This window comes from Labeo rohita, chromosome 2, assembly GCF_022985175.1.
Source record: "Labeo rohita strain BAU-BD-2019 chromosome 2, IGBB_LRoh.1.0, whole genome shotgun sequence".
Classification (NCBI taxonomy): Eukaryota; Metazoa; Chordata; class Actinopteri; order Cypriniformes; family Cyprinidae; genus Labeo; species Labeo rohita.
The window spans coordinates 22,153,292-22,168,268 of record NC_066870.1 but is presented as its reverse complement, the minus strand read 5'-3'; the positions used below and the strand labels follow the sequence as shown (position 1 = coordinate 22,168,268).

At 34.0% G+C, this 14,977-nt stretch overlaps 1 protein-coding gene across 1 annotated transcript; it reads left to right on the top strand.

Annotated features, from left to right (window-relative positions):
* The first annotated feature begins 2,016 nt into the window (after window positions 1-2,016).
* tmub1 (transmembrane and ubiquitin-like domain containing 1) lies at window positions 2,017-13,255 on the top strand. Its single transcript, XM_051095446.1, has 3 exons — window positions 2,017-2,119; window positions 7,423-7,991; window positions 12,360-13,255. Exons 2-3 carry the CDS (start codon window positions 7,468-7,470, stop codon window positions 12,709-12,711), a joined length of 876 nt encoding a protein of 291 aa, XP_050951403.1. The 5' UTR covers window positions 2,017-2,119; window positions 7,423-7,467; the 3' UTR covers window positions 12,712-13,255.
* Window positions 13,256-14,977: the final 1,722 nt, after the last annotated feature.

Below are 14,977 nucleotides of genomic sequence, written 5' to 3'. Positions count from 1 at the left end.
ACAAAATAAGTTTTGCATAGTTAATTTCAACTAAAGCCAAGAAGGTTTGTTAAATCAAGGCCTTGCTTACATTCACATTGATACGAAAAGCATAAAGAACCTAAAATCACATCTTAATATGGAAGATGTATTGTGTGCGAGTCAACCATATACCACTTTCTCTGTGTGCATTTGCTTTGCTCTTTCTTTAGAGGGAAAGATAATTTATTATGGGAAGTGAATGTAAGTGGACTGTGAGTGAGTGAATGTCTGTGTGTCAGGTAGCAGGTGGGGAAATGGATCGAAATGTCTGTTTATATATACATATTAAAATGTCTATATAAAAAAAGATTAAAAATGAAAAAGCAGAAAATCTAGTTTGTCTTGAATTCATTTTTTCAAGCCAGGATGATACACTTACAGTACGCTCTACCCTTATGTCACGATACAACCGATATTCTATATTCTATATGTATTCTAATATATTCTAATATTTTATTATCAATATTTTGTAAAACACAAAGGAAGATTTTTTTTGTTTTGTTTTTTTTGCCTTTTTTTAGCCTATATCATGTCAGGACAGGAAAATGGGCGAGAGATAGGAGGCGGGATCAAGTTGGGATTCGAACACGGGACACCCACAAGGCTATCACACCAACACAAAGGAAGATATTTAAATAAATATTAGTCTTTTTATCTAATATTCATTATTATTAATGTTTTATTATCAATATTTTATTTCGGCTTAATTTCAAGTACAGACAGTTGTAGTTTGTTAACAGCAACACTGCTGATATGTCTAATCTGCGGATAAGACCTCAAAAACTGAATATGTAAATCCTGATAATTGGCTTTAAAAGAGATTATGGCATGAGTTTAAAGCTGGCCTGTTAAACATAATGGATTCAGTCTGTTTAACACAGTCTGATCAGGTGGTAGTGGCAGCTCTCAGTTTGTCATTTGGTGTCCGACACGTCTAAGCATCTGTGTGTGAAGGACAGACGGTAAAAACATCATCTTTAGATGATCTTCTTGCAAAATGTATTCACTAAAAAGCAGTGGCTGCTCATTTTGGCACAGCTGCATTGACAGGTAAAGTGTTAGAATTTTCTTAAAGAAACAGTTAACCCAAAAATGAAATATCAGTCATCACTCAATATAAAGATATTAACAGTTTTGGTGCCTGTTGAGACAATAATCAAAATGTATTTTATGTTCTACTGAAGAAATATTAAGTAAATTTGACAGTTTTTTTTTTTTTGGGGGGGGTGAACACTTAAAAATTAAAATTCTGTCATTACTTACCCTCATGTCATTTCGAACCCATTAATTTAGATAAAAAATTAAGATTTTTTGATGAAATCTCAGATCTTTCTGACTCTGCATAGACAGCTACACAACTGACATGTTCAAGGCCAAGAAAGGTAGTTACGACATTGTTAAAATAGTCCATGTGACATCAGTGGTTCAACTGTAATTTTATAAAGCTACGAGAATACTTTTTGTGCACAAAGAAAAAAAATAATGACTTGATGACAGCGGAGGACTGTCCTGGGTGAGAAATTGTTGAATATAGTCATTATTTTTTATTTCTTTGCGCACAAATATTCTCATGGTTTCATAAAATTACAGTTGAACCACTGTCCTCACATGGACTATTTTAACGATGTCCTTACTACTTTTCTGGGCCATTAAGGTGTCAGTTGCATTGCTGAATATGCAGGGTCTGAAAGCTGATAGATTTCATTAAAAATATCTTAATTTGTGTTCTGAACGAAAGTCTTATGGGTTTGGAACGACATGAGGGTGAGTTATTAATGACAGAATGTTCATTTTTGGGTGAACTGTCCCTTTAAGCACTTTCTCACAGAATTACGTTTGTCAATTTACGCATACATTAATGATTTTAATAAAGTTGTAAAGCTTGTCCGTGATAAATAATATCGAAAATGGTTTATTTTTAACTAGATTATTAGTTATCTTGAATGATTTGTTTCAAACCAATAAACCTTTATTTTGAAGATAGTTTTTTTTAACCGGAAGTGGTCGTTGTGGCATCGTTCTGTTCTGCCAGTGATCAGGAAGCGCAGACGTTAAACGGTGCGAATCATGGACCATCATACGATGTGATATGTCAACGGTAAGTCATTTTTCGGAGGTTTTATACAAAGTTTTAACTCCACTCATGTCGGGGACACGTACAGTTGAGGCGTAGCTAAAGGAAACAGCTGTGTTGAGCGCATGTTAGCCGCTCTCGAGCTGGTTTCGTAGCGGTCTCACCTGCCTTTACGTTCACGGAGAGCTTTTCACTAATAAACACACACCTGACGCTTATTAGATCCAAACTCAAGCCTTTAGAAACGATGAGAATTGGCCGTTTTTGTCAAAAATAGTTAACATAAACTTTTTAGTGTATGTGCTGGTTACGTGGCTACTGGCATCTGTTTTTTCGTTTCCTGTTCGTATTCTTACCTTTACATTACGTTTTATTATTTAGACGCGTAAATCCACCTGTCGTTTATGTGTCAAAAGGATAACCTTTTCAAAAAGTATTACTTTAAAAGCGATATTTTACCCAGTAATGAAAAGTATGTCATGATGTACTCGCCCTCATGTTGTGTCAAACCCGTATGACGCTATTTCTTGTGGTTCAGAAGAGATGTTTGGTAGAATGACAGCTTTTCTTCACTTTTATTGTATGCAATAAGATGTTATGAAAGTGAAAAGTGGTTAAAACTGTCAGCATTGTAATGTTCTGCCTAACATCTCTTATTTTGCTCCACGGATGAAAGAGTCACAGAGGTTTGAAACATATTGTGAGGAGCATATTATACCCTCTTTGCACTTGAGAAATGTACTGTGCAGTGGACTGCATGCATAATGAAAGCAGCTGTCATAGGGCTGCATGAGATACGACCTCAAACATGCTGACGTCCACTGTTAAAGAGGAGAAATATCTGGTTAACTGAGGGACCAGTTCACTGCTTCTCTGTTCAAAGGTTGCGGCTTATGCTTGTAACAGTTTAAAGGATTGTACACCGAGACTATTTCTGCTTTAGCAGTCATGCTGTGGAAAAACATCAGATTTATAGACCAATTTTTTTTGGTCTAAAATGATCCAGATGGTCATATGATTTAGTTTTCTAAGGGAAGACACTACAGGCAAAACCACTGATTTTTCATGTGCTGGTTTTGAGATTTTGGGGTATTTAGCTTCCATAACATCCAAAATACATATTACTCAATATTTCTGTCTCTAGATTTCATTTACAATGCATCTTTTAAACGCTTTTTCAAGATGAGATTTTTTTTTTTTTTTTTTTTTTTTTTTTGCTCATGCGCTCTTTACTTCAGTATTATTTACATACACCAAAATTTTTGTTCATTTATCATTTGCCTGATAAAATACTAGTTAATTCCTAATAACGTGACAATTTTTTTGTCTTGCTGTTGAAACTTGATGGTATTTTCTGATTTATGGAGTAATAAAAGTTCTCTGTAAAAAAAAAAAAAAAAGATGAAAGAGGACCTGGCTTTATCATATTTCTGGAAATCTTTGCAAATAGTGTAGTTTTAATTAGATTATGCATCGTTGACATATTCAAGCATAACATTTCAGAAAACAAGTAATACAAAATAGTTGTCTTAATGTGATTAATCAACTGAAGAATTATGATGATATATATTGATAACATTTTTATGCTATTCACCTGTAGTGTCTTGTCTTAAAGGGACAGTTCACCCAAATATGAAAATTGTCATTTATTACTCACTTGAGACCTTTATTCATTTTTGGAACACAATTAAGAAATTTCTGATAAAATCCGAGAGCGTTCTGACCCTGCATAGACAGCAACACAGCTACCACGTTCAAGGCCCAGAAAGATAGTAAGGACATCTTTAAAAATAGTCCATGTGACATCAGTGGTTAACCCTTTATTTTATGAAGCTATGAGAATACTTTTTGTGTAGTAGTTTTACTTTGTTACTTTTCTTAAGTGCATTTTTCAAGTATCTTTACTTTACTTGAGTAGTTTTATTTTGAGTAATTTTACTTCACTACATTCCAAAGCATAAGATCATACTTTTTACTTCACTAAGTTTCATAAAACATATCATTACTCATCACGTGCTCCGAGATGCAAAAGCAGTGTCTGATTCATGAAAAAACGGATTCTTTTCAATGAACCTGTTAAATCAGTTTGCAAATCGCACCAAACGATTCATTCAATAATTTGAATGATCCCAATAATGAAAAGCAGCTGTTCTTAAGTCGACAACTCACTGATTAAAACGATCCGTTTAGAGCGAGTCTCCAGTGAACTGAATTCTGCGATTGGTGCTGCGAAAAAAAAGTTGCTAATGTCGAAATTGTATGATTTTAGGTCAAAAACAAAACATTAAAATAACACAGGTTAAATAAAATAATTCATGCACGTTCATAAGTCTTTACAGACTGTTACAAGGTGTCTGTTTTTATTTTGTTTATCAACAGTAGATATATATATATATATATCAGCTAGCCGAGTAGACAGATATGAATGTTTATTCATAACCATACTAAAAATAAGTTAATATTATTAGCTGATGTTAACTGTCTAGCTAACAAGCTTGCTTGTTCTAAGTTGAGGCAATTTTTAGATATAAAGTCCAAATATTTTTATTCAGCCACCTAAAAAGATTACATCTTAAAGGAGAAGTCCACTTCCAGAACAGCAATTTACAAATAATGTACTCGCCCTCTTGTCATCCAAGATGTTCATGTCTTTCTTTCTTCAGTGGTAAAGAAATAGTTTTTTAAGGAAAACATTTCAGGAATTTTCTCCATATAACGGACTGATATGGTTCCCAGAGTTTGAACTTCCAAAATGCAGTTTAAATGCGGCTTCAAACGATCCCAGATGCAGTTGTAAATGATCCCAGCCGAGGAAGAATTGTCTTATCTAGCGAAATGATTGGTTTATTTTCATAAAAATAATATAATTTATATACTTTTTAATGTGAAACGCTTGTCTGGTCTTACTCTCCCTGAACTATGTGTATTCTGGCTCCAGACAGTTAGAGTACGTTGAAAAACTCTGACCGTATTTTCTCCCTCAACTTCAAAATTGCTGTCCTATATCGCTGTTTTACCTTTTTTGTTAAGGGTTTTTGATCTTTTTTGCATGTTCACTTGCAAAGATTGGGTCGAAACTTCTGCAGCGATGCAGGATGATTTTGAAATGACTTTTGAGGTTAGGATTAGGTAGAGGGAGAAAATACAGCACCATACCAGTCTATTATATGCAGAAAAGTTTTCCTCAAAAAACATAATTTCTTTACGACTGAAGAAAGAAAGACAAGAACATCTTGGATGACAAGGGGGTGAGTACATTATATGTGAATCTTTGTTTTGGAAGTGGACTTATTCTTTAAGGAAAAAGAAAGGATGTGCTGTTCAGAACATGGTGAATGCAGTATTTATCAAAGTGGGAAGTGATCCCTTCTGAAGGGTGTTTTTACACCACAGACAATGTTTGAGGAAAAAAAATCATTATGAAAAATAATATTTTCCTTCAAATGTTCTTCCTAACTTCAGGCCTTATTCTCGTATCATATATAACTGTGACAATCTGTAAAACAACAAGCTTTGAAACACTTTTTTTTTTTCTCACTGGTGAAATTTAGATGGTCAAATGGTTTTCTCTCAGGTACATTGCAGTGTAACGTTCACAGTGACCATTACTACATCACTCTCGTCAATGTAAGCCAAACAAAAATAGATCTTGACTCAATATAGTGGTTATTTTGGGAAAATCCCAGGTATTTTGAGCAGTAGGATTATAAAAAAAATGCTAATATAAAATTAAATTAAGTGGCCTATATAAAATTGCAAAATAAATCTATCAGTACTTTTTTACTTAAGTACATAAATTAAGTACTTTGGTACTTTCACTAGAGTAAAATTGAAAAAGGAGTACTTTTACTTGTACTGGAATAATATTTTATTATACATATCTGTACTTTAACTTAAGTACTTGATTTGAGTACTTATAGCTTTATAACATTGCGGTTGAATCACTGATGTCATATGGATTATTTTAACAATGTCCTTACTACCTTTCTGAGCATTGAACGTGGTAGTTGTGTTGTTGTCTATGCAGGGTCAGAAAGCTTTTGGATTTAATCAAAAATATCTTAATTTGTGTTCTGAATATGAACAAAGGTCTTATGGGTTTGGAATGACATGAGGCTGAGTCATTAATGACAGAATTTAGTTTTTGGGTGAATTATCCCTTTAAAGAACTATCCCTTTCCTATTGCCTGTGATCACTGGCTCAAATTTGAACCACATTGAAAACATTAAAAACTCATCAATTCTTGAATAGGGTACAGGAATTTTAAAGATTTCTCTTGATGGGAATTTTTTCCTGGTATGGTTATTACGGAAAAAAGACTTACTGAGTATTATAATAACAGTTTGTGTAAACACAAAACCTGCTTAGAGAAAAGGTCTTTCAATCACTTTTGCCATTTCAAAATATGTCTCATATTTTATAACAATTGACGGTGAACGGTGTACATCTTAAAGCTCCCACTGTAGCTTAAGAATATTTCACAATAGATTTTTAGTTTGTAGAAGAAAATTTGTGAGGGGTGTGAGGGGCTAAATCTTAATACATGTCAAATATTAGGGTTATATTTTAAAGCTGTTAGGATGCTGAAAGACCATGACCATGTTTGACCTGTTTTAAATAATAGTTACATTTTTTTTTTTATGGTTATTTTTTGTATGAAAAAAGGAAGTTTGTTTAGTGCGTTTATTTTTTTCCACAAAGGTTCCATTACCAAATACAAACTTTGTATTCGTAGTTTCCACTTACAGATTTCACAGCAAAATGAACCCCCAAGGCAACAGACAATGTGATTAGTCTTTTAAAAAATGATCAAGGTTTCCACAATAATGAGAAACCTGCAAATATCTAGTAATTTTAAAATATTCAGAAAACATTATTGAATTGTAAAATTTCTTCTCCTCTGAGAAAACTGTTATTCTATGTGGTACCCTTGAGTTTTTAATCAGGTTAATTCAGTGTTGAGTGTTAAAAATTTTAAGAGAAAGTTTTTAAATATCTTATGTAGTTCTTATTTAGCAAACAAAATGTGTATTTTGAAATAAAAAAAAAAAGAATCTTTAAAAGGTATTTATATATCTGTAGTGTACATAAATGATTGAAGTTTTACCTCAAAAAGTGCTTGACCAGTAAGTATAAATGATAATCATTTTAATTGTTAATAGAAATTGGCTCCTGCAGTCTCTGTGGAATCTAGTATTAACTAGAAAGGTCAAGAAATTTGGTTAAAACTGTAGAAACCCTGAATGATGCATAATGTAGACCATGTTTTTAAATGAAATGATGAACTGGCAGGAATGTCATCAGTAATTGTGAACATGTGCTGTAGGTGCCTAGTCTGAAGTTGCCTTAGTCCAGGACACAGCAGACCAGGATGGCTCTAATAGAGGGGGTGGGTGATGAGGTCACCCTGCTCTTTGGAGTGGTGTTCCTGGTGCTCGTCCTGGTTCTGGCCTGGGCCTCCACTCACACTGTTGAAACCCCTGAACACCTCCTCTCACCCAGCCCAGGGACCTCCCCCTCCACAGAGACTGACAGCCAGGAGCCGCTCCCCCCGGGCAACTCGGACTCGTCGCCCGGCGGCGTCAGGGAGAACGATAAGAGCGAGCCTGGAACAGAAGCGGGAGCGGCGGGGCAGTCCCCGGATGGTAGCAGGGCTGGAGGAGGTGACGGAGGCCTCCTGGAAGAAGCAGGGATTGGAAGGGATGGGTTGAGACATCGGGAATCGGCGGGTCCCTCGACTCAAACTCCAACCAGCGCCCCAAGTGCCACACAACCTTCGGCCGAAGATGCACCGAATGACACCCAAAGAAACATGGTGCTCAGGCTGAAGTTCTTGAATGATACAGAGAGGACAGCACAGGTGAATCCTCAAGACACCATTGGTTACATTAAACGGTAAGCAGCTGAAAATTAACCTTAACAAAAAGTATTGGAATAATGCAAGATTAAGATGCTCAAGGCAGCATACGAATTACGGCACATAGATGGAAACATGATAGTAAAAGCAAGATGTTTAACATCTGGGCTGGGCAATTCAAAAGTTAAGAATTGGATAATTAAATAAAATTAATTCATTTAAATACATTTTTTATTTTAGGGTTAGGGTTTAGGGTTAAATATTATTAATAAAATATTTTACTCATATATTTATATGAACGTTTATTAGATAATTTATGCTTTTTTCATATAAATGTTATTTAATAATTTGTCTTAATTGAATTACCTAATAAGTAGTTTTTAAGACATGTTGTTTAAACCATTTTGACCTAAATATGCTAATTATAAAAAAAAGTAATTAAATTTCATTTTTAAAATTTAATTAGTTTTCATGTGATGTGCTGTAATTATTTTAAATTACTTAGTGCTGCCAAACAATGAATCGTGATTAATCACATCCAAAATACGTTTTTGTTTACATAATATATATATGTAAATACACACACATACAGTGTGTATTTATACAAAACATTTGTATTTACATGTTTATATTTATATTCAAATAAGTGATATTATATATTCATATTTTTAATATATAAACAACATATTATTCATACAAGCATGTCTGTGTATTTCTGTAAACATAAATACACACACATACACACCTATATATATATATATTTTTATATATATATATATTTTTTATATATATTTATATATATATATATATATATATATATATATATATATATATATATAAACAATAAATTTAATTTTGGATTTGATTAATTATGTTTAATCGTGTGACAGCATGTGTTTTTTTTACATTTACTGGAAAAATAATTTCCTAGTTTGCACATTTGTTTTTTCATGTCCTTAATTTTTTAAAGAAATTACAGCTCTGTGTCCTGTTTGCTACCTAAATTAAATTTAAATTCAGAACTTCAACTGGGCAAACAACACTCATGAGAGCACTCGTGTGTTTTTTTTTTTTTTATGTTTTTTTCATATAAATGTATTGGAAAAATAATTTCCTAGTTTGCACATTTGTTTTTTAGTTCATTTTATTTCTATGTCCTTACATTTTAAAGAAATTACAGCTCTGTGTCCTGTTTGCTACCTCAATTTAATTTAAATTCAAAACTTAAACAAAAAGGCATTCTCAATTCAATTTTAAATGGTGCTTGCGCTGCTTCTGTTTTCATGCTTATAACAAGATAGCAGTTAAACAGTGACCATTCATGCTCTTCAGAGTGCATTTTTGTAATTTATTAGATTTTTGCTTATGGGTTATATCCTTGGCTACCTGCTGAATTAATTGTCACTAGGCAACTTATACACTTTTGTCAATAAATAAGAGTTTCTGCCAAGAAAATGTCTGCAGCAACAACCCACACACAGTTACCGGCCAGAGACCTTTTGTTCCAACACCAGTACTTGTTCCTATGCAGTTTGTAGCACTATGCTTTCAGTCAGAAGAGTGAACCAAAAAAAGAGACCTCTTTGAGCCTCATGAGACACAATTATCCATTCTTACAAGCAGCACCATTCTATTAAAATCAGGCAGAAGGTGTCTAGTGTCTTCTATGTCTAGTGGAATATGAGGGACTGAGTATGTGGGTGTCCACATCATGTTTGCAGTAGGTGAATGCACCCTTTTGCTAGGTGAGAGGTCATATTGGAACATTTTTAGTTGTGGAAAAGGTATTCATTGGGAAGACAGCTTGTATTTACAAGGAAAATCACTGCACAGTCACTATGTGCTAAATTTGAGTTTCAAATGGAATTTAAACAGTGAGCTGCTTTACAGAATGCCTACATTCTCTGCTAATGATAGTATTTAAAACACTATTTCATTCAGTTTTTTGCAAATGCTTCAGATGTTCCAAACTCCCCAAAAATGTTCAATTAAAATAGTTTAAAATGCATCAGCACAGCATTTTTTTGATGACAGAATTTAATTTGTGCCTGCTAAACTTTTTTTTTCTCAACTTTTTTTGGATTGCTGAAGGCTATGAGTTTTTGAATTGTCTTTTTTTTGTCTGAAGCTACACACCAAATCGTACTCTAACAATTTTGACATTGTAACTGTGATATGGTAAACGTTTAATATCTAATCTCATTTTACTATATCAAAGTTATGACAGCTTAGAATAAAATCAGAATGAATAAGCAGCTCTCATGTTGAACAGGGTGTGCAAAAACTACAAACAATTAGTTTTGTCTTCAAATTAATGTTTTGCTCATGCTCTGATGCATAAAGAAAAAGCTTCTCTTCAAAGGTGTTTACATGAGTCCTCTTTAAAGGAACCAAATACAGAATCCCTAAAAGTGATGTATAGCCATATATAGCCGTAAAAGTAAGAAAATACGAGGGATCATACAAAACACTTATGTAGCACTGACCTGAATAAAATATTTTGCATAAACAGTGTTTACATATAATCCACAAGAGAAAATAATAGTTGAATTTATAAAAATGACCCCATTTAAACATTTACATAGGCTTGATTCTTAATACTGTGTTGTTAACCTGAATCCACAGCTATGTTTTTTTGTTTAGTGATGGTTGTCGCTTGTTTGTCCTGAACAGTTAAACCGCCTGCTGTTCTTTAGAAAAATCCTTCAGGTTCTTGGGTTTTTCACGATTTTTGTGAATTTGAACCCTTTCCAACAATGACTATGATTTTGAGAACGCAAACACTTCAGAGGGAAAAGAGCTGGGGGTGTAACCTTTTGAGCAGAATGATGTGTACATTTTTCTTATTTTGCCTAAATGTCATAGGTTTTTTTTTTCATTTAGTACTGCCCTTCAGAAGCTACAGAAGATACTTACATGTTTTCCAGAAGACAAAATAAGTTACATTTACCCTGATCTACAAATTCATAAAGTTTTCACCCCCCTCCTCTTAAAGCATTGTGTTTCCTTCTGAAGCATCAGTGAGCCTTTAAACCTTCTGTAATAGTTGTATATGAGTCCCTCAGTTGTCCTCAGTGTGAAAAGATGGATCTCAAAATCACAGTCATTATTGGAAAGGGTTCAAATACACAAAAATGATGAAAAAACAGAATTTGTGGGACCTGAAGGATTTTTCGGAAAAACAGCAGGCAGTTTAACTGTTCAGGACAAACAAGGGACTCATAAACAGCCATCACAAAACAAAAAAAAAAAAAAAAAAAAAACACAGCTGTGGATCATTCAGGTAAGAGCACAGTATTAAGAATCAAGTGTATGTAAACTTTTGAAAAAGGTCATTTTTATAAATTCAACTGTTATTTTCTCTAACATGTGTTTTGTAGTACTTTGGCAAAATAATTAACATTTTGCAGATTCTGTATAAACCTTTGACCTCAACTGTATATAAATATGTATATGTATATATGAATAAAAAAAAAAAAAAATATATATATATATATATATATATATATATCTGTGTGTGTGTGTGTGTGTGTGTGTGTGTGTGTGTGTATGAGACACATGTACAAATGTAACATTTGTTTGCCCAGTTTGGTTGGATGAGAGGAGTGCAATATTCTAGTATTCTAGTCATATCATAACTCCAACTAACCAAATAGTGCTGAAAGACTGCCTGTTAGATTTGCCCAAATTCCATGTTTAACCACTATAGAGGCATCAGAGCCAGTGGCAAATTCCAGAAGCTCTGGCCGAGGTAAGACTGCTCTTGGTGGGTTCATGAGCGCTGAGCAGCCACTGACACTGTGGAGCTCACATCTCCCAAAACATTGAAGCAAAAACAAGAAAACTCTTGTCTAAAAAAACTCTTAAAACTAATTTCTCCATTTTATTTCTAAAATTAATTGGGTGTCTGCCATGACACTCATTGTGAGAAATACTGCAAGCAGAGTGATACAAAAGAGTGAAACCGTTTATATGGTTCAACAGTTGGAGCTTTGTTATCACTGGAATATCACACTCCTCTCAACCAATCAGATTTGAGGACCAGAAAGAACTGTTGAATAAATGTATATTACTTTTCTTTTATGTGCATTGTAGCATTTTTGCTTTTGACAACAATTTAAGGTGCAGCAGTCTTGTATCATTCCTTTATGCCATTTTTTTTACATGTATGAATAATTCTAAATACATTTTTTATGCTTATTCCTGATTTTCTTCCTTTTTCCACTCATTTGAAGATTACAAATGAAATTATGTGTTTGAATACTTTTGACCATAGATTTTCTTTTCTTATACTTTAATATTCTCAAGGATGATCTAATTTAATATGCTTTAACAAGTTGAGCAGCTTGTGTAGGTGTTTGTATTTGTGTATATATAAACATGTATGTGTTTGCTTATATTTTCAGGACTTACTTTGCTGGACAGGAGCACCAGGTACGTCTGATTTACCAGGGTCAGCTCCTTCAGGACGACGCTCAGACGCTGGCCTCCCTCAACCTGGCCGACAACAGTGTTCTGCACTGCCACATCTCACAGCATGCCACGCGGGCCATGCCTGCCGGGGCACGGGCCGCGGACCAGGTGCATGTGGCGCTCAACGTGGGCAGCCTCATGGTGCCTCTGTTCGTGCTCATGCTGTCTGTGCTCTGGTACTTCCAGATCCAGTACCGGCAGTTCTTCACTGCACCTGCCACCGCCTCACTCGTGGGCATCACCATCTTCTTTAGTTTTGTTGCGTTTGGGGTGTATCGCCGTTGATGGCTGTGTCTGTCCACACATATTCAGCATATACGTGTTTGCGCACATACAGATACACATTCTTTGCACTTGCTCACTCACCAGTGCCAGTGGCAACATCTTCTGGGATTTCTGGACTTTTCAGGTTTGCTGAAGGCTGTGATTTCAGAGAAACATCTCTGCGGTTATCTCTATTTTTTTTTTTCCATCACTTTTGCCATTTTTTCATCTGCACCAAGTTTATGCTTGTGTCACAGATAGGAATATGCTATATATTTGATTTTTTTTAAAAAGAAAACTAGAGATGCTGATTGTGCCTGTCCTCTTTTTCTTATTTTTGTTTTCATGTGCATGCTGCCAGTGTCCAACTGGGGCTTGCTTGTAAGAGGGTTGAGTTGATGGTGTTTGAGTTTCAAGCGGGGCTCGTCTGGCTATCTGCCAGACTCAAACTGTAGTAAAGCAGTTCAGGTAGAGCTGCTCTTATATGTTGGGACAATTAAAATAATTTGTGTACAATAAGGCTTTTGAAATGGAGATATAATCTATTAAATCATTCTTTTATTTACTGGTGACTGGTGTCATTTTTAAAATGTTTTAAGGCTGCTCATTTGATTATTTTAAGGCTGGTTTGTCTATTTTTGCAAAATGGCACACAAATTAGTGTATGCTGTAGCCCCCAAAAACAGTTTTGGACCCTAAGGTCATTCTTAAAATGTCTGAATGTCATAAAGTATTGCTTATTTTTCTTGATATTGCAAACTGGTGTTCTTACAATGCTATTTTAATCTGTTATCTTAATTATGAACACACTGGTTTGTAGTGCAAAGAGTTTTACCATTTACTGCACGTTATTTATTTATTTATTTTTCACTATACTGGCTAATGAACTGGAATTCTCACACATAGGCCTACTTTTGCATTGAAAAATAAGGTGGATAAATAAAATGCAAACAAATGGTGCTCAGAACTAACTTTAATTTTTCTATTTTAGCCATCTTTTCAGTCACTTTCATACAATGGTGTTTTAATGCCATATATATAAGATTATGAGAAATCTAAGATTAGTTGAAACGTTTTGAGAATAAAGTTGTTGTAATATTTTGAGAGTCAGTTTAATAGCAAAATACGAACAGTATGTCTTACAACAATGTATTTTTCACTCTCTTTAATGACGGATTTCTGTATTCGCTTCAGTTTAAGTGGCGTGTAAGTCAATTATCTTTCCGATTACAATAATAAGGCATTCGTTTCATTAAATTAAGCAATACTGTTTTTTTCATGCCTTCTGATGTTTTTTTATTTTTATATCTTGCTATAAACTTCAAATAAACACATTTATAATTTGTATTTTGTGATAAAATCGTTTTTGAAAGAATTTTTTACTTTATTCTCAAAATATTTTGACTTTATTCTAGTAGTATTTCAGCGTTATTCTTGTGATCTTAGTTTTTTTGTTTTACCTGCCACTAAAACGCCGTCATATTTTCAACAGACTGGTGTCAGAATGTTATCAAATGAACATTTCAAGTTTCCTTGAAGTTCACATTTGTGTCATAGAAAAGTAAGTACAGGTGTAGTTCATTGCATTTACATGGACATGTCACAAGTTTGAATAGAAATTGTCCAAAAAATTAAACTAGAAAAGTATCAAAATAAGCTTTTGTCTTCTTTTCAGATATTATCCACCATTTTCTTACCGTAAAAACGGGCGCGGCCATTTGTACATTTTATGGATCTGGCTTCCGGTCTCATCTACGTTTATTTTTAGCTGTACAAAACGGCTCTTTTGCTGCTTGATATTGCAAATTGGTGCGTCTTACAATATTATTCTAATGTATTATCTTAATTATGAGCATATTGGTTTGTAGTGCAAATTGTTTTACCATTTACTGCACTTTATTCATCTCGTTATTTACCTATAGCGTATAATGAACCAGACGTCTCACACACAGGTACTTCCACGTTAAAGAAAAAGGTGGCTATCTTTTGTCTTATCATTTGAAACCTTAAGTCTGTTTGTGAAATGAATGCCACTTATATGACGTTTTGTTTACATAACGGTTTTACGTATCCAAACAGCTTTTGGGTTCACTAAATATGTGTATATGTGTGTGGGGAATGTAAATATTAAATATATGTAACGTTACATGAATGCTTAGCTAAGTAGGCATCGTTTAATGTGACACTCACTAAAATCCTTGTGGTTAGGAAAATTTCTCATCCAATGCAGTGTACATTACAAAATGTCGCTTATTGTTAATATGATGAAGTGCGTTTTACATCAAGT